Source organism: Bos indicus x Bos taurus, chromosome 21 (assembly GCF_003369695.1).
Source record: "Bos indicus x Bos taurus breed Angus x Brahman F1 hybrid chromosome 21, Bos_hybrid_MaternalHap_v2.0, whole genome shotgun sequence".
Classification (NCBI taxonomy): Eukaryota; Metazoa; Chordata; class Mammalia; order Artiodactyla; family Bovidae; genus Bos; species Bos indicus x Bos taurus.
Genome location: NC_040096.1, coordinates 58,476,376 through 58,500,034, shown reverse-complemented (window position 1 = coordinate 58,500,034; position 23,659 = coordinate 58,476,376). Strand labels below are relative to the sequence as shown.

The following is a 23,659-nucleotide window of genomic DNA, read 5'->3' as shown; positions in this document are numbered from 1 at the left end:
GGCTCACCAAGCAGTCAGAGGTTAGGACTGCCCCAGACTAAGGTCATGGAATGTTTGGGAGGCCCTGGAATACATCGATAGACAATTATATACTCATGTAACATATATGTATATACATTTATAATATATTAATATACAAAAGTGAAAGTGTTAGTTGCTCAGTGCTGTCTGACTCTTTGCGACCGCATGGAATGTAGCCCGCCAGGCTCCTCTGTCCATGGGATTCTCCAGGCAAGAATACTGGACTGGGTTGCCATTTCCTCCTCCAGGGGATCTTTCCGACCCAGGAATCGAACTCAGGTCTTCTGCATTGCAGCCATACTCTATCATCTGAGCCAAGGAAGCCCCCTTTGAATGTATACGTATGTGTGTGTGTTCATATATATATAGTCTTCAGTTTAACCTGGCCCTTTATTCAAAGCTTACAAAATGACTAAAATCTGTTGGTTACATGGGATGAGGACTAGGTGTGAAGTCAGAAGATGTAGCCTCTGGTCTCTTCTTTGTCAATTTTGTCCTGCTTTTGCCTCAGTTTCCTCATCTGTAGAATGGGAACAAAAAACACCCTCATCATATATCTACCACGTGGCTCAAGCAGACAACGTTGAGGAGAGTGTAAATTAACTGCAAGGGGAGGCTTTAGGGCTGTGGTTCTCCCAGTGCTTGTTGCAGCGTCTGAAACACAGCGCTTTGCATAAGAGCTGACTCAGACAGTCCACACTCATACCTAAAACACGTAAGTCGACCCTGCCTGAAACACTCATCCTACCCTTACTACGTGCCAGCCCTATTCCAGGAAATAAGTGCTCACTAGACACCCTCTATTGTTGTTTGTAGTCGGTCACCTCACACATGAATTCAAACCCAGGATTAGAAGGAGTGGGACGGGCTGTGCGTCCTTCCAAAGTTCCCAGGACAGAAGGTCATATACGCAGGAAGGGAGGAGGTGGCGGGAGGGGCCCTGGGGAGTGAGGGATTTGGAAGTGGTGGGCAGAATCCATCCTGCACCCAGGCTGGGCTTGGGGAGGGCATGACGATCTCCCTCCTTCCGAAGCTCTGAGCCCGTTACTCACCCCCGGGCCCTCCCAACAGGGTCCCACGGGGCTGCCTGGACTAATGTCCCTCCTGATCACAGCTGAGGGGAAAGCGGCTCACACGGAAACTGCCAACTGGGAAGGAGTTCCAGATGACAGCATCTGGGCAGGAATGAGTCAGAGCAGAGAATCACAGCATCTCAGGAGCGTGGACTATTGTTAGCAGGTTTTCCTGGGCTGCTGGCCACATGCTAAGTGGCCTGCCCCCTGTTTATCCATGTTTTTCCATGTCACCTTGTTTCATCTGACTGTACCTCTGTAGACCAGATGCTGCTATGTCTCCATTTTACAGAAGGGCAAAGTGAGGCAGAAGGGGTGGGAGCAACCTGCTTCCCATGACATGGCCAGCTCGTGGCAGAGCTGGGTTTGAACCCAGGCAGTCAGACATCTGCGGTCATGCTCTCTACCAAAAGCAGAGTCTTCTCACCATAGCTGTGCTTCCAAGGTTTGACCCAATCATTCATTCACCTGCCCGTCTGACATTTATTAAGTACCTACTGGGTACCTGGCCTTGGGTTAGGTCCTTGGGTTATGGCATGAATGTGACATGGCCCTGCTCTATGGATACCTTTGGACTCCCCAGGGAGCCAGGCCCACAGAGGGCAGTCAGAGTACTAGGAGAGGAGGGGTGCCCTTGAGGCAGCTCAGGGCTCCTCAGCCATCAGATCGGGGAGGCTTCCTGGTGAAGCCACAGGAAGGCATCTGGGACAGATAGTGAGTGGACGAGGAAGGAAAGGGAAGGCAGATGAGCGGAGGGCTGGAAGTGGCTTATCTGGGCTCTTACCTTTGACTCAGGTGCCCAGCAGAGTGTGAGCTTGGTGCCCTGGAAGATGCCTGCCAGGCCCTTTCCTGTCCCCGACACTCCCAGCCATGCTCCCAGCCCGTTTCTACTAAGACATCAAGAAGCCACTCTTCCCACCCCAAACAGCCACAAAGACACCACCCCATCTGTGGGAACCCAGGCCCCTGCCGGCTCCCAGGCCGACCCTGGCTGTCAGGGAGCCTGGATTTGTGGGGAGGGGAAGGAACCAGAGGAAGAAGGACCACTTTTCAAATGCTATTATTTAATCCTCACTTCAGTCTTGCAAGGGCCCATGTTTCTATGCCCATTTTACAGGTGTAGAAACTGAGGCCCAGCTTGGAAGAGCACCGACTGTGGATGGGCCAGGCATTGTGCTGAGTACTTTATTGTGTTAACACAAGAATCCCCATCACAGCAACTGTTACCCCTATTTTACAGATGCCACCTAGGAGAGGTGGGGGTTCCCCTGGAGCCAATGTTTGGGGACCTACAAAGGAGGAAAAGAGGGGCCCCCGGAAGCCTCGGTCTCCCCTATTCCAAGCTGGCTTTGGATGGGCCACGCTCAAACACTGCTCCCTCCGCAGGCCCCTAGCTTGACTGGCAGGGCCCACTGCACTCTCACTTTTCCCTGGGAAAGGGCTATTTTTATCTCAATCAGCCTCCCAGAGGGTCCTGTGAGACCGCCGGCCTCTTTCCTGGAAGCAGGCCCAGAAGGTGGCCCAGCCCCCAAGCCGAGGCCTCAGAAATCAAGCTGAGCAGCACGAAGATGGGGAGAAACTGAGGACAAGAGAGGGGCAGGGTATCACCCAGGACCTCACCTCCTCACCCCCCCCCCCGTCACTCTGCCATGAAACAGGTGCTCTTATTAAGCTCACTGTAGGGACACCACTCTCATGGCAGAAAGCGAAGACCTGAAGAGCCTCTTGATGAAAGTGAAAGAGGAGAGTGAAAAAGTTGGCTTAAAGCTCAACATTCAGAAAACTAAGATCATGGCATCCGGTCCCATCACTTCATGGGAAATAGATGGGGAAACAGTGGACACAGTGGCTGACTTTATTTTGGGGGGCTCCAAAATCACTGCAGATGGTGATTGCAGCCATGAAATTAAAAGACACTTGCTCCTTGGAAGAAAAGTTATGACCAACCTAGATAGCATACTAAAAACCAGAGACATTACTTTGCCAACAAAGGTCCATCTAGTCAAGGCTATGGTTTTTCCAGTAGTCATGTATGGATGTGAGAATTGGACTATAAAGAAATCTGAGTGCCAAAGAATTGATGCTTTTGAACTGTGGTGTTGGAGAAGACTCTTGAGAGTCCTTTAGCCTGCAAGGAGATCCAACCAGTCCATTCTAAAGGAAATCAGTCCTGAATATTCACTGGAAATACTGATGCTGAAGCTGAAACTCCAATACTTTGGCTACCTGAACTGACTCATTGGAACAGACCCTGATGCTGGGAAAGATTGAAGGCAGGAGGAGAAGGGGACAACAGAGGATGAGATGGTTGGATGGCATCACTGACTCAATGGACATGAGTTTGAGTAAACTCAGGTTTACTCAAACATGAGTTGGTGATGGACAGGGAGGCCTGGTGTGCTGCAATCCATGGGGTCGCAAAGAGTCGGACATGACTGAGCGACTGAACTGAGCTGAACTGAACTAAACAGGTAGAGTAACTCAACTTCTAATAACAGGCAAAGCTGTGATTTGAACCCAGCCAGTGTCCCCAGAGGCTGTTCCCTAACAGCCCCTCAGGCTAAGGCTGGGGAGTCCCAACCACCTCGGGGAGACACCCCCGTGTCCTCGGCAGCAGCCCTAGCCTGTGACGGGGAAGCCCAGTGACGGGGAAGCAACCGGGCATCGCAGGCTTCCACACCAACAGCCGGGTCCCGTGCTAGGCCCGCTACGCCTGCGCCCTCTTAATTCTACCACCACCTCCTCACAACAGTCCTTACCAGTGACATTGTTTTTGCACCTGAGGCTTCTAAAGGTGGGGAACTTACTCAAGGCTGAGGATCTCCCAACCAAGTACTAACCAGGCCGAGATCAGATGAGACTGGGCTTGTTTAGGGTGGTGTGGCCGCAGACAGACTGAGGATCTCAATGGGAAAATCAAGAGATGTCAGGTCCCACAGCGAAGATGGGGAAGCTCCTCTCCTTCAAGAATCTTCAAGGTCAACCCCCATCTGGGAAACTTCCCCTGCATGGGCTGAGAGCCTGACACTGTGCCCACTGTGCAGATGCCAGGCTGGAGGAGGATGGCAATATTATCCCTGCCTGCTCAGAACCCCGTGAGTGCTGCTTACCTGGATCCGTGTCCCTGAAATTCCCAGAAGGAGCACTGGCTTTGAGGTAGGAAGCTTGGGCTCCAAAGCCCTATGTTCCAGCTGCCTGTCTTCATGCGACCCTTTCCCTTCCCCTTTCTGAATCGTAATTGCTTCATCCATCACACCCATGTGTGGGTATCAAGTACATAGGGACATCAAGTTCTGGTGGAAGGCTCAAGGATGCAGAAGATTTAGTAAGTTAATTCAACAAAAAACGTTCTTACTTTCTAGGGCTGTTGTCAAGGCAATGCCATGAGATAAATGATAAAAGGGAAAGTCTCTGGATGCATCTCACCCATGGGGGTGGGGGATGGGGGATTGGGGAGTCTGGCATTAGTTGCAGGAGATGGCAGCTCCAGGTGAGCATCACCTAGCTGCCCTTGCCTTCCTAGAAATTTGGTCAGGGAAGGGGTGCTTGTTGGAGCTGGGTGCTGTCCAGGTGCCTCTGAACCACCCACAGCAGGCTGCAGAGCCAATGGCTATCTTGGGGTAAAGGACTGGAGGGGTCTCCTCCCCACTGCCCGCACCTACCCAGCATAGGTATGGCTCCCACAACGTGGTGAAGTGGGTTGTCTCATTCCCATTTTTACTGATAAAGGAGCTGAAGCCCAGAAGGGGAAGTGACTTGAACAAGGTCACAAAGCTAGTAAGCTGAAGAATTGAAACTAGACCTAGAGTTCCTGACTCTCAGATCTGAGATCCTTCCACTCCTACCTGGGTCCCTATTCCCCCTGCTAAGCTCCATACCTATGGAGAATTTGTTGACGTGGCCATAGGGACCCCCAGGGACAAAGAGTTTGGGCTGCACTAGCACAGAGCTGACCAAACATCTCAATGAGCTGCAGAAATTTTAGAACAGGAAGAGCCCTTGGAAGCCTTCTAGCCAAAACCCTCCTTTTGCAATGGGAAAACTGAGGCCCAGAGAGGGACAGGGATGTGGCTGAGGTCACACAGCACTTGAGCATCGACTTGGAGACTATAACTCAGGAAAACTGAGGCCCAGAGAGGGACAGGGATGTGGCTGAGGTCACACAGCACTTGAGCATTGACTTGGAGACTATAACTCAGGTCTCTGACTCTTAGTCCAGTGCTCTCTCCCCTGGCCACTGGCCTGGAGCAGGGGGATGCCCGCAGGTGGAGGCATCAAAACAGGCCAGGCACTGGGCGTCTGTACTTCTGGTCAGGTAGCACCACAGTTACTGAGTCTCTGCCTTGTTCCAAGTCAGGGGTAGAGCTGGACTCCAGGCCTGGAAAAGCCAAGGCAGGGACCTTAGGCGCAGGGTAGCAAGGGAGGCTTGGGAAGCAGGGTCTGGCCCAGACGGCTGTGGGGACCACCTGGCTGCACAGTGCCAGTGACAGAGGGCAGGACCTAGTCCATCCTGCCATTTAACAGATGGAAAAACCAAGGGCCCAAGAGACGAAGATGCTCATGGCTGAGCTGGGAAATTTACCCAAGTCTCTTTGATTCCCAGTCTTGAGCTATTTATACAATAAGCAAAACTGATGTTGTTGCTGCTGCAAAATAATAATAATGGTAGAGGTAGGAGATCAGGTGGAACTTTATAGGCCAACAGTTGTTACTCTTAGGGCTGTGACAGTAATTGTGTGTATGTGTGTGTGTGTACGTTCAGTCGCTACGTCATGTCTGAGTCTTTGGGACCACATGGACTGTAACCTTCCAGGCTCCTCTGTGCATGGGATTTCCCAGGCAAGAATACTGGAGTGGGTTGCCATTTCCTTCTCCAGGGATCATCCCAGATCAGGGATTAAATCCAGTCTCTTGCATTGGCAGGTAGATTCTTTTTTTTTTTTACTTTATTTTATTTATTTTTTTAAATTTTATTTTATTTTTAAACTTTACATAATTGTATTAGTTTTGCCAAATATCATAATGAATCTGCCACAGGTATGCATGTGTTCCCCATCCTGAACCCTCCTCCCTCCTCCCTCCCCATACCATCCCTCTGGGTCATCCCAGTGCACTAGCCCCAAGCATCCAGTATTGTGCATCGAACCTGGACTGGCAACTCGTTTCATACATGATATTTTACATGTTTCAATGCCATTCTCCCAAATCTTCCCACCCTCTCCCTCTCCCACAGAGTCCATAAGACTGTTCTATACATCAGTGTCTCTTTTGCTGTCTCGTACACAGGGTTCTTGTTACCATCTTTCTAAAGTCCATATATATGCGTTGGTATACTGTATTGTTGTTTTTCCTTCTGGCTTACTTCACTCTGTATAATAGGCTCCAGTTTCATCCACCTCATTAGAACTGATTCAAATGTATTCTTTTTAATGGCTGAGTAATACTCCATTGTGTATATGTACCACAGCTTTCTTATCCATTCATCTGCTGATGGACATCAGCTACCAGGTAAGCCCCGGTGACAGTCATGGGAAGAATATCTACCAAGGACTCAGCCCGTGTCCTCATCCCTTGCCCCTCCTCCACCCCGGACGGTGCTCCCCTGCCCGACTTGTGCTTTATCACCACTCATTCTGCCAAGTGATGGTCCCCAGTCCCCTGTGGAGCTCTTAGAAGAAGAGTGACACCCAGGCCACACACCAGAATCCAGAGATTCTGACGCAATGGGTCTGAGATGAGGCCCAAACACAATCCTTTATAGAGAACCAATCTTATATACTTTTAAAGTAGACATATTATTGTGGTATAATGTACTCACAGAGAAGCGTACAGATCACTTGAATTGCTCCAAGGATTCAAAGGGAACCAACCGATAGTAAACCACTTAGATCAAGAAATACAGGGGACTTCCCTGGCAGTCCAGTGGTTAGGACTTCCCCATCCAATGCAGGGGGTGCAGGTTCGATCCCCAGTCAGGGAACTAAGACCCCACATGCCTCAGGGCCAACAAGCCAACACATAAAACAGAACCAAAATTGTAACAAACTCAACAAAGACTTTTTAAATGGTCCTCATCAAAAAAAAGTCTTAAAAAAACACCGTGTAACCGGCCCCCTTCATGGTCCTTCTCACTTTGTTAACTCCTAAAGGTAATCACTCTCCATTGCCTGTTCTTGAACTTTATACAAGTTGAATGGTGTGTGTATATTCTTTATTATCCGATTTCTTTTGCTCAGTTTGGCTCATGAGACTCATCCTGTTATTGTGTATAGCGGCGATTTGAGTGTTTCAATGATGTATACTATCCGTCACGTGAATATACCAGAATGTAGTAATCCATTCAAATGCTGATAGACATTTGGGGAGTTTCCACGGGGTTATTGTGAACAGTGCTGCTATGGATATTCTTGAACTTGCCTTTTTGTACACAAGTCTCGGACATAGAGCCTGGAGTGGGGATTTGAGGATCAAAGGAAATAAATATGCTCAGCATTAGCAAATGTCATCCCATTTTGACACTCCTGCCAGGAGTAGGGAGCATCCTGGTTTCTCCACATCCTCTCTAACCCTCATCATTTCCCATCTTCTCTTGAGCCATTCTGGTGGGTATATAGCGGTATTACATTGGAGTCTTGAGTTACATTCTCCCCAGATACTTAGGAAGTGAAGTGCCCTTACCTCTGGTGGTTGGCCATTTAGCTCTTTTCTTTGTGAAGTGCCTGGCATAGTCTTTTGAGTATCAGTTATCTAGAGCCACAAGAATCCTACATAACACAGCACCCCCAATAAGAATTCATTCTCAGGAATTCCTTGGTGGTTCAGTGGTTAGGACTCCATGATCTTAATGAGGAGGGCAGGGGTTCAATTTCTTGTTAGGGAACTAAGATCCCACAAGTTACTTGGTGCAGCCAAAACAAGGGGAAAAAAAAGAGTTTATTCTGGTGTTCTGCGTCTGCAGGTCGATGGGCTGATCTAGGCCAGGCCAGGCTGGGCTACTGAGCTTCAGGCTGCAGGCCCAGTGGACACAGCTCCTCTATGCGGGTTGGGCTAAGGCTGCCCCAAGTGAGTTCACTCTGGGGCCCAGCTAAAGGGCAATGGCTCCGGGGGGAGTCCTGGAGCTGGCAGAGGAGCGAGTGCCACTGCCCATGCGCGTGTCAACTGGCTGCTTTATCATGTCCACCAATATTCACCGGCCAGAGCAAGCTACAAGGCCAAGCCCAATCTCAGCGGGGAAGGACAGGGGAACAATCTGCCTCTGAGGGGAAGAGGAAGGTGAATATTTGCTGAGCAAACCAAATTACAGCCCTGGTATTTTGCATATTTTTTTAAAAGACCTTATATGACTCTAATCTTCAATCAAGGCTCAGAACCACTGACCTAGAGTCACACTGCATGTCAGCCAGTCAAAACAAAAGTCAGGCCTAGCTGATTTGGCCTCATTTCCTTAAAGCAGTTGACTCAAGCAAAGTCCATTTCACCTTTAGGCTTTTTTTTTTTTTGAGAAGACAGTCCCTGGAATTAACATGGCAAGTGATTTTAACAACTGGTTTTTAACTAGAGCATATGATTCATCTCTAATAATCGCAACTCTAGTACAGGGCAGAGAAGTGGGGAATAAGGTGTTGTGGATAATTGGAAGGAAGGAATGTGAGCACAGTTGTGTAAGTGCCGTGACGGCAGGGATTCTGTCGTTGGTATCGTTGTTATATCACCAATGCTTAGAAGAGTGCTCAGTAAATAATCTCTCAATTAATGATGCATGCATACATGCATAGATAGGCTGTCTGGGATGGAAAAATAAACCATGGATGAGTGGATGGTTGGTTGAATACATAGATGTATAGGTGGCTGAATGGATAAATGACTGGGTGGGGGACAGACAAATACATCAGAGGTTGAATAGTGGAGAGATGGGTGAATGACTGGATGGTTGGATAGACAGATGAGTGGATGGATAGGAGCATGGATGGTTGGATGGACAGATTATTAGAAGGTTGGACAAATGGATGGTGAGGTGAACGAATGGGAGGGTGAATGGATAAATGAGTGGGTAGGTGGACAGCTAGATCCAAGAGAGGATGAATAATTGGACAGGTGGGTAGTTGGTTGGATGGATAGTCAGGCTGGCAGACTGATGAATAGAGGAGTGGATGGATGGATGGATGGATGGATGGATAGGTGAATGGGTGATTGGGTAGATCATATGACAAAATGAAAGGATGAAACATGATTGTGTGATTGCTGCAAGAAAGCATAGCCTTCCCTGTGTCTAAACACAGCTACTTTCCAAACTCTTAGTTACCAGGATGGCTTTGATCTCCTCACAGAGTTTTCTGGTTTGATGCTTGCTCCTCCCTGCTGAGTGTCTTCTGGAGGCGGAGGTGAGGCGTGGAAGAGGATGGCCACGGAGATCAGTGCTCGGGGCAGACCGCGCGCCATTGGGCAAGAGGAATACAACCTGTACAGCAGCCTGAGCGAGGACGAGCTGGTCCAGATGGCCATTGAGCAGAGCCTGGCTGACAAGACTCGGGGCCCAACCACCACTGAGACCACTGTGCCCACACGTGTCAACCGTGAACCCGCCCACTTCTATCCATGGACCAGGTGAGCAAGGGGCATCCAATAGGGTGCAGATCCCAAACACTGTTAAGCCAAGACCAAAGTAGCCTGGTCTCTAAGCTGTATTTTCACACTGTAATGACTTACAGTTGTTACTAAGCTTACTGAGCTCTGAAGGTGCCAGGCACTGCCCTGGGTGCTCTACGCACTTTGCCTCATTTTATCCTCTTAAGGACCTTCTAGGAATCTCTGTGCTATATCCCATTTTAGAGATAAGGAAACTGAAGCTCAGGGCTGAGTGACTAGTCCAGGGTCACACAGCTGGCAGATTGTGTGGCAGACGTTGAACCTATCTGGTTCCAAAGCCCATAGCTTAGTCTTGTTTCACTGGCTTTATGATTGGATGCAGTGGAACTGAGGTGCTGAATCTGGCGAGTTTACAACCCTATCTATGCTGTCTCCCTGGAAATACATGTCTGAGAAGCAGTAATATCTGCCTGGCAAAGCCATCTTGCCTTCTGTTCTGGCTCCCCCATCTCGATATGACCTCATCATCCCATTAGCCGGACCATCTACAGCAGCGCCAGGTTGCATCAGAAGAACTATGATGTGGGCCTCAACTGTAATTTCACAGATGCAATTTGACTATCCCAAGAGCCACACTAAAAAGTAAAGAGAAACAGATGAAATTAATTTGTATCTAAAATACTATCATTTCCAAATGTCATTAATATGAAGCTTACCAATGAGATATTTACATGCCCTTTCCTTTCAAGTCTCTGGAAGTTAGTGTGTATTTTATGTTCACAGCCCATCTCAATTCAGACTAGCCACATCTCAAGGGCTCACTAGCTGTACGTGGCTACATGCTGGACATGTAGCATGTCCAGAGACAAATCTAGACACCTACCCCCTTCATAGGAGATGAGAGGCAGGGAGGTAATTAGGATCTTAAAATGGCACTGGATCTTATAATGCTTTTAGAAAAGAAGCATATACATTTTAAAAAATGCTTTTGCTCAGCATGGAGTCCAAGTCAAGTGTGTATTTGCAAGAATTTTAAAAATTTTTATTTTTATTATTTTTTTAACACCAGAAACATTTTGTAATGGGGTATAGCCTATTAACAATTGGGGTATAGTTGTGATAATTTCAGGTGAACAGTAAAGGAACTCAATCATACATATACATGTGTCCATTCTCTGTGGGGATAGGAAGTGATATAACACTTGTGTGGGTGTTACCTTGAGGCATGGGCCTTAAATCTTATTGTCTTCAACAGCCAGTTGACTTCCTGTGTGACCTCGGGCAAGTTACTTAACCTCTCTGAACCTCAAACAATAATAGTAATAACAGCAGCAACAATAAACTGACTTTCTGATGCCCAGAACCAGTGGATAGGGATGAAGGTGGGTGATGGTACACCTTGACCCTGTCCCCTGATGAAAGGGTGACTTTGGCCTTTTGGAGGCTAGACCACGTTTGCCAGGCAGGCTGAGCAAAGTCCTGGGATGTGCACCACTCAGGCGTCCCTTCCTTAAAGGGGCAGGCAGGCATAAGGAAGTCCCGTCCTGGGACTCAATCTGAAATGCAGAAGTCCAAAGCCAAGATTGTGATGGCTCATGTTCTAGAAGCTCTGGTTCCTGTTCTGGCCGGTTCAGCCTAAGTCAGACCACAGGTTCCTCTTTCTCAGGGGGTCAGATAGAGAGAAGAGCATCCTCCCCTCATCCTAGCTGCAGCACAAACCACGTAACCTGGGGCCACCTCTGCAGCCTTCTCCTGTGTGGGAACCACCCCCAGGAGTCCTGGGGACCCTTGAAAATATTAACACTGGGCCCTGACCTCCTTCTTCTTCTCGGGGTAGGAAGAAGAGGCCCACTGTGGGGTGTAAACATTTATCCTGAGAAAAAACCTCTCACACAGCAGGGAAAGGACTTATGCGGGGCCACGTGATCCTCACCTAAGACCCAGGCAGAGTCATGCAGGGCAGGAGGACTGAGCCTGCCTCTCCGCACCCTGGAGGTGACCTGAGGCTGCCTGGGTTCTGTTCTGCCCTTTCGTCTCTGAAAGGAGGCAGAGCTGCTGGGAAAGCAAGTCCCTTTCATGGGACTTTTAATGAAATTCTTCTCTCCTGCCCAGCAAGCTTAGCCCACAGGCGTTCACCTGACCCTGAGAGAAGCCACGGAAGGTGGATGTCTCGGGGTCCAGTTTACATGTGACAATGCAGGCGCCCCGCAGGTCCAGGACCCAAACCAAGGTCTGACCCGCCCTGAGTTTCAGACACTTAGCCAGCTGTGCTGATGCTACAGAGGCCTCTGTTTCCTGTCCCTCCTCCACTTCCAAGGGCCTCTTCCCCACTGAGATTTAGGGTCCCACCCCGACAAGAGACATATGGACTTGCGTTCAGACACAGCCTGAGAGTAAGTATAGGGCCCAAGAGAGTCCTTGAACACATTTATCCCCGAATATCACCGTGTCCATCTAAGTGCACCCACAGCACGTCTAGAAGGCGGGCATCACATATGCCCTCGGAGGCTCCCCGTGGCCAGCCCCTCTTCATCTTTGAGCAGGCTCCCCGACCAAGCAGGTTGCATTTTTACTTTCCTGGCTGTTTACTTCGCTGCCCTGACAATGACTTACAGCTTCTATCTTTTTATTTCTGCCGTTCACCTGTGAACTCCTTGAAGGCCGGAGTTCTTCTTTCCTGTGAGGCCCCGTGTCTAGCACATGGGGCTTGACCTGTGGCAACACCACAGAGCTCTTTGTAGGCAGATGAATGGCTTAATGCAGACCTGAGTGAGGCGGTGGCTGATCAGACCGGAAAGAGAAGGGGGTGTAGAGTGGGTTCGGATCCTTCCTATGTCATTACTGGCTGTGTGACCTCAGGCAAGTGACTTGACTTTTCTGAGCCCCAGCAGCCTTATCCCTAAAATGGTAATAACAAAACTTGCCTAGGCTCACCTGGCACCTTTTCTTATGAAAAGCAAATCAGATGAGGTAGGTGTTGAAGTCCCCCGCAACATCCTGCTGCCTGAACGACTTCCCCCCACTTCCTCCCTGCGTACCCTGACTGCTCATCTCATGACAGCCTCCGTTTCCTGGACAAGCTTTTGTGTCACTGTAGGAAGACATTATCTGGCCTCCTGAGAGTGTCCCCAGTGACACTGTGTGACCTCCTTGGGGACAGGGAACAGATATTACTCACTTTTGTATCCTCAGTTCAGTTCAGTCCAGTCGCTCAGTCGTGTCTGACTCTTTGTGACCCCATGAATCCCAGCACACCAGGCCTCCCTGTCCATCACCAACTCCCGGAGTTCACGCAGACTCACGTCCATCGAGTCAGTGATGCCATCCAGCCATCTCATCCTCTGTCGTCCCCTTCTCCTCCTGCCCCCAATCCCTCCCAGCATCAGAGTCTTTTCCAACAAGTGCCTGGCAAAGAGCCTGGATCACTGTAGATGCCCAGTGAATGTTGTTATGCAGATCAGTGTACTTTGAATCCAATAAAATTCTCTAGAAATACAATTTATTGTTACCTGCTTGTGACCAAAATGGCAAATGTGGACATAAAGGTCAACTGGTGCTTTGGGATCCTAGAAATAAAAGCCAGCTCAGCACTTCAGAGAAATATAATATTCCCTCTTAAAGTCATTGTCCAATTTGCCTCTCTTCTACCACAGGGTAAAGGGTTGAACCATGATCCCTGAACCCAAGGTAAAGGGTTTGGCTTGAATATGTATGACGATCATTTGCCAAACCTTGGCCCACTGAGGACTCCCTGAATGGAAGAGGAACTTTCTATCCAGTAAAGAAGCAGGATTCATGCACTCATGAAGCAGGAAGTCCAGGGTTACCGAAATGAACCAGTTCAAATGGGTCTAGAAAGCTGGGTCTTCCAGTTTTCAAACTTCTGCATTTTATTTAAGGTTACATTTCTAAGAAAATGAAAGCATGAGGCAGGAACTTGCTTGAGCTGATGTATGCACAGCTGCAAACAATTCAAATAAGCCACTTTTACTATACAACTATGATGTTCCACTTCATTCTTGGCACTTGTATGTAAATCAGGCCTGGTCCCTGCTTTCCCTAAGCTTGCAGTCTAACGAGGGCACAGTCTAACCATGAGTACAGAGGGCTCAGAGGTACATAATGATCGAATAGGATGGATGCAACAAAGAGGCTTGCTTCAGTGTCAGAGGGACACAGGAAGAGTTGATTTATTTCTTAGTCTAGGAGGTGGGCTTTGCAGGATGAATAGGAGTTTGTCAAACAGGCTAGAGGAAGTGAACCTCTCTGAGCCTCAGTTTCCTCATCTGCAAAAGGGAGCCAATTATATTGCCTTCACAAAGTGGTCTAGAGGATGAAATGAAGTACTCTGTGCCACGTGCCTATCATAAGACATACAGCAAGCTCTCAATGAATCTTAGCCTTCGATGGGAAGGCAGAAGTTGCTGCAGTCGGAACTCACATTCTCCTCTACCTGTGAGTCCTTTCTGGCCAGCCCAGGAAGGATGAGTTGGCCAGTGGATGAGAGGGAAGCAGAACCCTCATGGGTGGCATGGGCATGGAGGTAGTGACCTCATGTGAGCTCTCCCTCTCTGTAACCATGAGTACAGAGGGCTGGTTCTCCAGGAATCTGAGGTCTTGGCCTATAACCACACAGCACCAAGATTGCCATAGAGGGTATTACCCTTTCAAAGGTTTTTGTTTGCTTGTTTTGTAATATTCATTGAAATTTATCAAGCAACTACTGCGTGCTTCCCTGGGGGCTCAAACAGTAAAGAATCTGCATGCTATGCAGGAGACTCAGCTTCGATCCCTGAGTCAGGAAGATCCTCTGGGGAAGGGAATGGCTACCCACACCAGTATTCTTGCCTGGAGAATCCCATGGACAGAGGAGACTGGCAGGCTACAGTCCATGGGGTTGCAAAGAGTCAGACACGACTGAGCGACTAACACCTGACCTGTGCCAGACCCTGTACTCATGACACCTGTGCTGGACACAGGGTTCGTGTAAGGACCAGATGAGAGAGCAGGTATCAGATGCTGCTTGTTAGGGTGGCAGGCACAGGGAAGAGTCTTGTTATCAGCTCCCTCCGCTGTTAAGATGCCTGCTTGCCACCTGCATTCACCCAGGTCCAGGCCAAATTAACACCCTTCCTGGGACTGTCCTGGGCGTCTCGTTAACTCTGACAGGACTCACTGAGAAGTTAGAAGACCTTGTCATCACTGCCCGGCTCCCCACTCTCACCGAGCCTGACCCGTGTCTGAAGCCAGGATCAGGATGGGCTGGATTCCAGGACAGGGACCTGGCTATGGTGACACTCCCCCAACCCCGACCTGCCCGCCCACACAGAGGACGGGGGACCCTTCCTGGGCCCCTTCCAGGTCGTGACCTGTGCCCACATCCTGCCAGGTCCCTCTCACCTCTGATGACTCAGCCCTGGTGGTTTTCTCTGCTGGGAATTTCCCTGCTCCAGACCTGAGGGGAAGTGGGGTCAGCAGGCTTGATCAGAAAGAACATGGAACCCAGTTGGGACCCCGCATGCTTTCCAGCTCTGAGCACTCACCCTATCTGCCCCTCCAGCCCAGTTAACGCCTGATTTCAGAGCCCCCAGAGCGAGTCCTCCAGCCTCTCTCCCAGCCCCTCCCCTGCAGCCTGGTGGTGGTGGGTGTCCTGGCCCCCCAACACTGTAGATCTCTGAACATCTTGAGGATCACATCAACGATCTGCACCACTCGGGGCCTAGTGCAGGGCGTGGGACGAGCAGGAGATGGGAAGGTCTCCTGGAAACAAACCTGGTCTGTCTGTTTCCTCCTCCGCCTGTGGGAGCAGTCCGCCCCCTGCCTCCATCCAGGGAGCTGGGAGGATGGAAAGAAGGTGCTGCCCTGAGACTTCATGAGGGAAAGTCACTGTCACCACCTCGCTGCCACCCCCACCAGCCTCACCGTCCCTTTCTTGCTGTTACGTTTACGCCATCAGTGAAATGTCCCCATTTCAGGGTGGGAGTGGGCTGCTATCAATGCTTTTTACCTGGCTAAAATCAGTCTAACAGCAAAAAGTGATGAGGCCACACATGGACCCATGATGAGAGTGACTGGGTCCCCAGGACCACGCAGATGTAGAAGCCCAGGGCTTTGTCATGACCCTCGGGCTGGGGACTGCCGCTGTGCCCAGAAGTCTCCCCTTTTCAGGGCCAGGAGTAAAGAATATACCAGCCAATACAGGAGACTCGAGCTCGATCCCTGAGTTGGGAAGATTCCCTGGAAGAGGAAAAGGCAACCCACTCCAGTATTCTTGCCTGGAGAATCCCCATGGACAGAGGAGCCTGGCGGGCTACAGTCCACAGGGTTGCAAAGAGTCAGACACGACTGAGCGACTGAGCACATACACACGCAGCATGTACAGCAGTGACGCTGAAGCAGCAGCTCTTGGGGCTGGGGGAGAGGACCCTGGCAGCCAGGCTCTGAGCCCCCTTGCCAGGACATGGCCTTCGATGTGTATGGCCTCCTGAGTCTCCACGTGAGTTCACTGCAGTGAAAGCTCCATGACCACCACAGCAGCGAGGGGACCCCTGGTCTGGTCCCGCCTCCTCATTTTGCAAAAGAGGAAACTGAGGCACAGAGGGGTGGGGGCTTGTTCCCAGTTGCAGGGCTTGTCAGTGTGGTGGACTGAGGACCGGAGAGGGGATAAAGGGATGGGAGAGAGGGAGAGACCAAGGCTCTGGGGAATAGAGCCCATCGTCAGAGCTCCACGGACAGGCAGGCAGCAACTTCGCAGCTGAGTGTGGGCCTGGGGCAGTTTCTCACTTCTTGGAGCCTCAGCCTTCATGTCTAGACAAAGCAGTGGCATTGGCACCCACTCTAGCGTTCGTGGCACCACACTCGGCCTCACAGTGCTCAGGAACAGGTGTGGGAGAAGGCAGGTGGGAAGTGATGACCGTCCTGCAGTGATGAGCCGCGTGGAACAGGTGCTGGCCTCCTGCCCATCTCTCTGCCCCTCACCCTTCCCCGTGTCCCCACCTGGCTGAGGGTGCCCACAAAATCTGCAGGGCCTACAATTCCAGCACCTCCGTGGCCCACAGGGGGCTGGTCACCTGTACCAGCATCCTCCCCAATCCTTCAGGGCACCCCAAGAAGGGCACAGGAGACCAGACTGGGTCCTCTGGGGAGTCCATGGCCCCAGGGCCCCAAACCTGCTGGAAGAGGGGCCAGCAAGCCCTGTTCCCATGCCAACTCCAACCAATTCAGATCTGTACAGAGGCCACCACCCCTCCTTTTGACCCTCCTGTCCTTACACGGGGGAGCCTGGTGGGCTGCCGTCTATGGGGTTGCACAGAGTCGGACACGGCTGAAGCAACTTAGCAGCAGCAGCAGCAGTCCTTACAACAGCCTGGGGTGGGGGTAGGAAAACTGAGCCCAGAGAGACGAAATCATGATATGATCAACGGTGGACACGTGTCGAGCCCTGTGCCCGGCCCTCTGATAAGCCCTTTACACCATTCACGCACTCAGGCCTCACCAGACTGAATCCCAGAGAAGGAGTACCTGTTCAAGGTCACACAGCCAGGAAGTACCAGAGCTGGATTTGAACCCATGTCGGTCTGACTCCAAGCCCTGGCTCCCATGACCCTCACACATCCTTCTGATGTGCCCTCTGCACTGTTTGTTCTGACCCTGGGATGGCAGGACCCTCTAATGAGGAGCCGGCGAGGTGGGGGTGGGTCACTGACCTGGCTTGGCGCCCCAGCTTTGCTCTCCTTGTCCCCCACCCCGGTGAATTTCTTGTCCATCTCTTGTTGGGACCCAGCCCAGCCCGCCCCAAGACTGAGTGCTTTTCATCCTGGGACCTGCCACTGACTACTTCTCACATCTTCTGGGTGAAGAATGTCACCTTGCTTCATATCTGCCTCCCGCGTGGTTGGCTGGGGAGGGGGACCTGGGGCGTGGGGTGAGGTTAACCTCATTGTTGTCTTATATGGTCATTTAAATCTCCCAGGGCTTCCTCCAAGGGCCAAAAATAATCTGGAGACACAGCAGCTGCGTCCAGACACAGGGAGGACCCGGCCATCTGCTTTGGTTCAGAGCCCTGTGCCTGTCTGTCAGTCTCCCCCGCGCTCTCCCTTCATCCTCGTTCCTGCCTCCGGCCATGACCCGCTTCTCATACACGGAATACTTTTCCCTCTTTCACTCCTGCCCTGCACCCTCCAGGTCCGCTGTGTCTCCTGAGAGCGCCCCGACCTCAGCCCCCAAGGGCCTGTTCCAGGAGGTTATGCAGAAATACAACCGCAGCAAGTCCTCCCAGCTGGCGTAAGTGCCCCCCGCCGTGGCCCCCAGACCATCCAAGCTCACTCTCCTCCAGACTGGGGTTGGGGGTGGAAGGCAGGCCCACGGGCCCCAGGAAGGGACAGCCCCCCACCAGACACACACCTCTTCCAGGTATGTCCCCTTGAGACTCAGAGGCTCCAGCCAAGCCGGGCTTGGTGGTCACAGACTCTATCCTCCAGGACCTGCCAGCCAGGCTGAGCTTGTGATTAACCCCTGGGTACGCCGCCCCCCCTCCAATGGGCCCTGAATACTGGAGTCACCCCACAGGGCTCTGAACCTGCGGACCCAGTGAGAGGGAGACTGGGGAGACAGCCCCAGGACCCCAGAGGCTCAGAGCTGAGGCTGATGAATCTGCTGCTCGTCTGTCTGACTTTCCCCCTGCCATCAGCGTGGGTCTGTCTGAGCACATCCACAAAGCCCACACCCACAAGTTCGGTTTTGCTTTGTTGCTTTTATTTATTAAGTGCCAGGTGCTAAAACAGAGAAACAATCTGAGCCACAGGAGCGGCTCTCTTTGCCTAGTACTAGGATGCTGGGCTAGGCGTGTCCTTGAAAATAGCTCTGTGCGAGTTCTGTCTCTGCTCCCGCATATCGACCCTAGAAGCAGCTAAAAGCCAAAGAGGGGTCCCATCGCTGGAGACCCTGTATCCTTGATGAGTTACGTTGTGGGGAGGCGGTGACTGGCCAACGCTTTGCTTCTTCTTCTCAGCCCTTCACAAGCCCTATCCCACCTCTTCCTTGGTGCTGCAGGGAGGATTGTGATTGTCTGGAGGAGCGAGACCCAGCTTCTGGTCTCTGCGTTGCTGCCACTTCCTGTGCAACTGTCCACGAGTCGCTGTCCCTCTCTGAGTCTCCGTCCTGTGTTAGGACAGAGTGGCCTCGAGGGTCCTGTGTGGCTTCTTAGTCTCTGATGGCCTGACACCCCAACAGCTCCCCCCACCCTCGAGGCGGGCACTCTGGCTGAGCTCACAGACAAGCCAGCGGTGTGTGTGCCTGAGCACTCCAGGGTCCTTGCACCACAGCTGGACGAGACCCAGGCTGGGCAGCGGGTCCTGAGAGTGTTCTCATGACACCGCACACCACCAAGGCCACAAGAATAGCCAGCCCTCTTCCCTTCCACTTCAGCCGGGTCCCACAGGAGACCTTCCGGGGGAGACGGGACACCTACCCCACCGGGGCCTTTCCTGACACCAACAGGGGCTGCTCCGGCTGCTCGTAAGAGGAGCTCGTCAAGGTGGCAGTGATGGCGTTGATGGGGACTCCAGGGCTTATCTGGTCAGTTACCCATCGTCCTTGCTGGGTCTGTAACTTAACCGGCATCTGTGCTCTGAAGCTATTAATAACCAGAGAGGCTGAGAGCCGGGAGGAAGTGCTGCTCTTGCTGCAGGAAGCAGCTGGGAGGCTGAAGGGGCTGGCCCTGCAGACGTTCCGGGCCTATCCGGGCCCCTGACAGGGATGAGGGTCCTGGGACAAGGCTGGCCTCTGGTCTCACCTCCTCCATCCGGCAGATGGGAACATTTATGCAGCATGTTTTCCAAGGGTGGAACCATAGCAGTCGTAGTCCTCACTGACTTTCTAAGGATGGAGGAAGTCAGCTCAGAGAATGAATGAATGAATGAACAAGTGAAGTGGCTTGGATGAGTCAAGCTAAGAAGTTATCTTTTACCGTGGCCCTGGAATCTTTTTGACGTTCACGAGTTTTAAATTGTGAAGGCTTCAGATGTATTAGTCCTCCAGGCATTTAAATCTTGTAGCAGCTAAAAGTTCTAGGGGTGAGGAGAAGGATCTGGAGGAAGAAAAGGGTTGGGAAGACCCCAGAGAGATGCTCGATGTGAATAGTCCCACTCTGAGGGGTCTGTGCTTTCATCTCAGTGCAAATAGGCCCTGAGGTGGAGGCGTTTGGTACCCTCTGGAGTGCTACGTGCAGGGAAGGTGTTTAACTATCATTAAAACTCCCATGGGGCTGGTTATCCATCACTTTGGAGGCCAGCGCTGGATGCCCGAATCCCCTGGTACAATGGTCTTGGTGCAGCAGAGCCAGGCACTGAAAGCTGCAGGGACAGAGGGGTGCCCTAATTCTCTTTTGGTCACCAAGGAGCTCCTTGTAAAAAGGGAGCCCTGGTTTCCATCTGTGGAGGTGAATGAGCTTGCCGTGTTTCTAGCAGAGTTTCCCCCTGTGGTGCCCAACTCAGAGGTAAAGACGTGGAAACGCTCCAAGTTCAGCAGGGCTCACAAGGTTATGGAACACAGGCAAGGCCTGATCCAGAGCCCCCATATTTAATCTCATAGGTTGATTTGCCTCCAAATAGGGCTTCCCCGATAGCCAGTTGATAAAGAATCTGCCTGCAATGCAGGAGACCCCGGTTCTATTCCTGGGTTGGGAAGATCCACTGGAGAAAGGATAGGCTACCCACTCCAGTATTCTTGGGCTTCCCTTGTGGCTCAGTTGGTAAAGAATCTGCCTGCAGTGAGGGAGACCTGGGTTCCATCCCTGGGTTGGCAAGATCCCTTGGAGAAAGGAAAGGGGACCCACGCCAGTATTCTGGCCTGGAGAATTCCATGGGCTATGTGATCCATGAGGTCTCGAACAGTCAAACACGACTGAGCGACTTTCACTTTCACTTTCATGCCTCCAAATGCTCAAAGGAAATCATTGCAAAGTTGTTTTGAATGAGATGCAAATAAAATTCCCAAAGAAAAGCAAAAATCTAACAGGGAAGAAACTGTCTTTTGGGAAATAGAAGAGATGAAGGAGTGAAAGAATTAGGGGTTTGTTTGGTTGGGTTGGTTTTTTGTTTGCTTGCTTGGTGGCAAGGTATGTGAGATTTTAGTTCCCTGAACGAGCAGGGAACTGTGTCCCTTGCAGTGGAAGGGCGGAGCACTAACCACTGGACCCTAGAGAATTCCCTGTTTCGGTTCTTAAATTCTGAACTCTTCCTCCTCCCTCCCTCCCTTCCTTCTGTGTTCTTTCTCGCTCTTTCTTTCAAGCAGCAAATATTTATTAAGCACCTGTTACGGACCAGCCGCTGAGCTGGGCCCTGGGAATCAAATCACGAGGGATAAAAAGAAAGATACAGGCGCTATGGTCTTGACGCTCACAGTCCAGTGAAGGAGACAGACAGACGGTGGGCAAATGATCAAAGACATGTAAAGACAAGTGATGAGTCGATGGCTTATGACCGGAGGCAGGGAGAGGCTGACGCGGGCGGGCAGGCCAAAGAAGCTGTGATGGGGCTAAGAGCTGGAGGGGCCAAGGTCAGGCCTGAGGTCGGGGCAGGCTTCCCAGGGCTCGCCCGTGGGGGTTAGGAAGGATTATTCTCCTCATCGAGAGGACACAGCTGCAGGGGCTGAGGGCTGTGTGATCCCGTGGCCAACCCCTCTCCTGGCCCTGCCTCCGTCTGCCCCGGTCCTGAGGAATGACCAGCCCCTTGCTCTTACAGGCCTGTGGACCCTGTGCTAAAGGCCATCAAGGAAGACGATGAAGAGGCCTTGACGGCTATGATCAAGGCGGGCAAGAACCTCTCAGAACCCAACAAGGAGGGCTGGCTGCCGCTGCACGAGGCGGCCTACTACGGCCAGCTGAACTGCCTGAAGGCCCTGCACCGAGGTGAGGCGGCGGGTCGGGCTGCGGCCACAGGTGGGACTGGGACCCATGGGTGGTGGCACTTTCCTTCTGGAGCTTTGGCCCACAACGACCGTGATGACCGGGGGCAAGGCCAAGGTACCACCCCGCCTTGCAGAGTTAAAGTCAGCACGTCGGAAGGGACGAAGTGATGTGTCTCCCGCCTCCCCGACTCCGCGCTCCCCACCCCATCCCGCCACCTCTCCAGCCCTCCAGGACAGGAGAGTCTAATTCCTAGAAGAGGACTGAGGGAGGGCTGACTTCTGGGAGCGCCAGCTTGTCCCAGAATGTTCCAGGAGTTGATCTGGTGTGGAAAATACCGCAGCTGTGCCTGTGCCCTGCCAAGGCCGTCTCCAACAGCTGTGAGATTCTGGGCAACTCCTGCCTCCTCTCTGGAGCCTTGACTTTCCCCCAGGCTAGATGAGGGTGGGGGACACCTGCAGGCGGGATCTACCTCTGCCCTCGGGGATCCAGAAAGGGACCCCAGGCAGCCCACCACACGCCAGGGCAGAAAGAGCAGCAGTGGCTGGTGGGAGTGTGAGGGAAGGCTGGGCTCATTCGGAGAAGGAGGGGGTTCGATCAGGGAAGGCTTCCCAGAGGAGGTGGCATTGGAGCTGGATTAATATGACTGGGAAGCTGAAACAGCCTGTTGAAAGTGGCTGAATCCAGGACCAAGAGGAAGAAGGCAGTCTGGTTGGTAAATTCAGGCAGAGGCCACACATGTCTGTCCTCAGAATGGGAGGAAATCAGGACCAACTCTGTGTTGGAGGGAGAGATGGGTATCTTCCTCCTTCATGAATTTCCTGGTCTGTCCTGCACAGCATACCCGGCAGTCATCGACCAGCGCACCCTGCAGGAGGAAACGGCCCTTTACCTGGCGACATGCAGGGGACACGTGGACTGCCTCCAATTCCTGCTCCAGGCTGGCGCCGAGCCCGACATCTCCAACAAGTCCCGAGAGACACCGCTCTACAAAGGTGAGCCTAGGGGTATGGGCTTCCCCCAGGAAAGGTCCAGAGACTGAGTGGCTATCAGGAGGATTTGCTTGCAAGGTGTACAACCCTCCCCACCGGGGTCTACTGTGATGGTGCAGCCTCATTCAGGTGTATAACTTACATAACTGAACCACTCAGTCGTGCATGTATTCAGGCAGTATTTCCCAAGTTCTCCCACGGGCCTGGCACACTGAAGACTCAGAGATGAAAAGATACGGTCCATGCCCGTCCAGTCCGATAGACATTGATTCAAAGACGATATACATTGATTCTCAGTCAGCTACTGGCACCGAAGAGCTTGACACAAGGGAGCATGGAGGAAGAACCAGGATGTGGGAGAGGGCACCCCCACAGAAGGGGGTCCCAGAGCTGAGCCTGAACAGGAGGGATTCACCGGCTGGATGAACCAGGGGAACAGCATAGGCAAAAGTGAAGAGGCATGAGAGGGAATTTGTTGCTCTAGGATTTTTGAGAAAATGAAAACCTCCAACTTACTCAATATGTCATCCAAGGACAGTCACCGGCTACCCTAGCAGTGCCCAGAGTCAAAATCCGAATAATCATAACAGCTGGCAATTATCAAGTGTTTACTATACACCAGGCTCTGTTCTTTTTTCTAACCCTCACATCCATCCACATAAGAAGTAAGCACTGCTAGCTTCCCCAGTTTACAGATGAGGCCTTAAGGCATAGAGAGCAGACAGGAGGCACCCAGGATCACACGGCCAGGAAGGGCAGACCTGGGATCTAACCCTGAGGGCTGGATGCCAGCATCACGCTCTGAACTACTCCACTCTCCAGTGTCTAGTTCAACCCACTCCAGTGTTCTTGCCTGGAGAATCCCAGGGACAGGAGAGCCTGGTGGGCTGCCATCTACGGGGTTTACGCATGTAAACAATCAGTTTTGGGTCTTGCAAAAAGGACAGGACCTCTACACTTTGAAAAACGACAGAAATTCCCAATTTCCCACATGTCTGGTCTCTAAAACCTGGAATATCCCATCAGCAGCAGGAACTGGGTCCACTGCAGACCTGCGGTGGAGGTGTCTTCCCTAGAACTCA

General features: G+C 51.7%; 1 protein-coding gene across 1 annotated transcript in view; it reads left to right on the top strand.

Annotated features, from left to right (window-relative positions):
* Positions 1-23,659, top strand: part of ASB2 (ankyrin repeat and SOCS box containing 2) — a 48,733-nt gene that overhangs the window by 5,010 nt on the left and 20,064 nt on the right. The window contains exons 2-5 of the mRNA XM_027521213.1: positions 9,422-9,698; positions 17,865-17,963; positions 21,422-21,588; positions 22,425-22,580. Coding sequence (XP_027377014.1) covers positions 9,493-9,698; positions 17,865-17,963; positions 21,422-21,588; positions 22,425-22,580 — 628 coding nt within the window. The 5' untranslated portion in view covers positions 9,422-9,492. The remainder of the gene's footprint in view (positions 1-9,421; positions 9,699-17,864; positions 17,964-21,421; positions 21,589-22,424; positions 22,581-23,659) is intronic.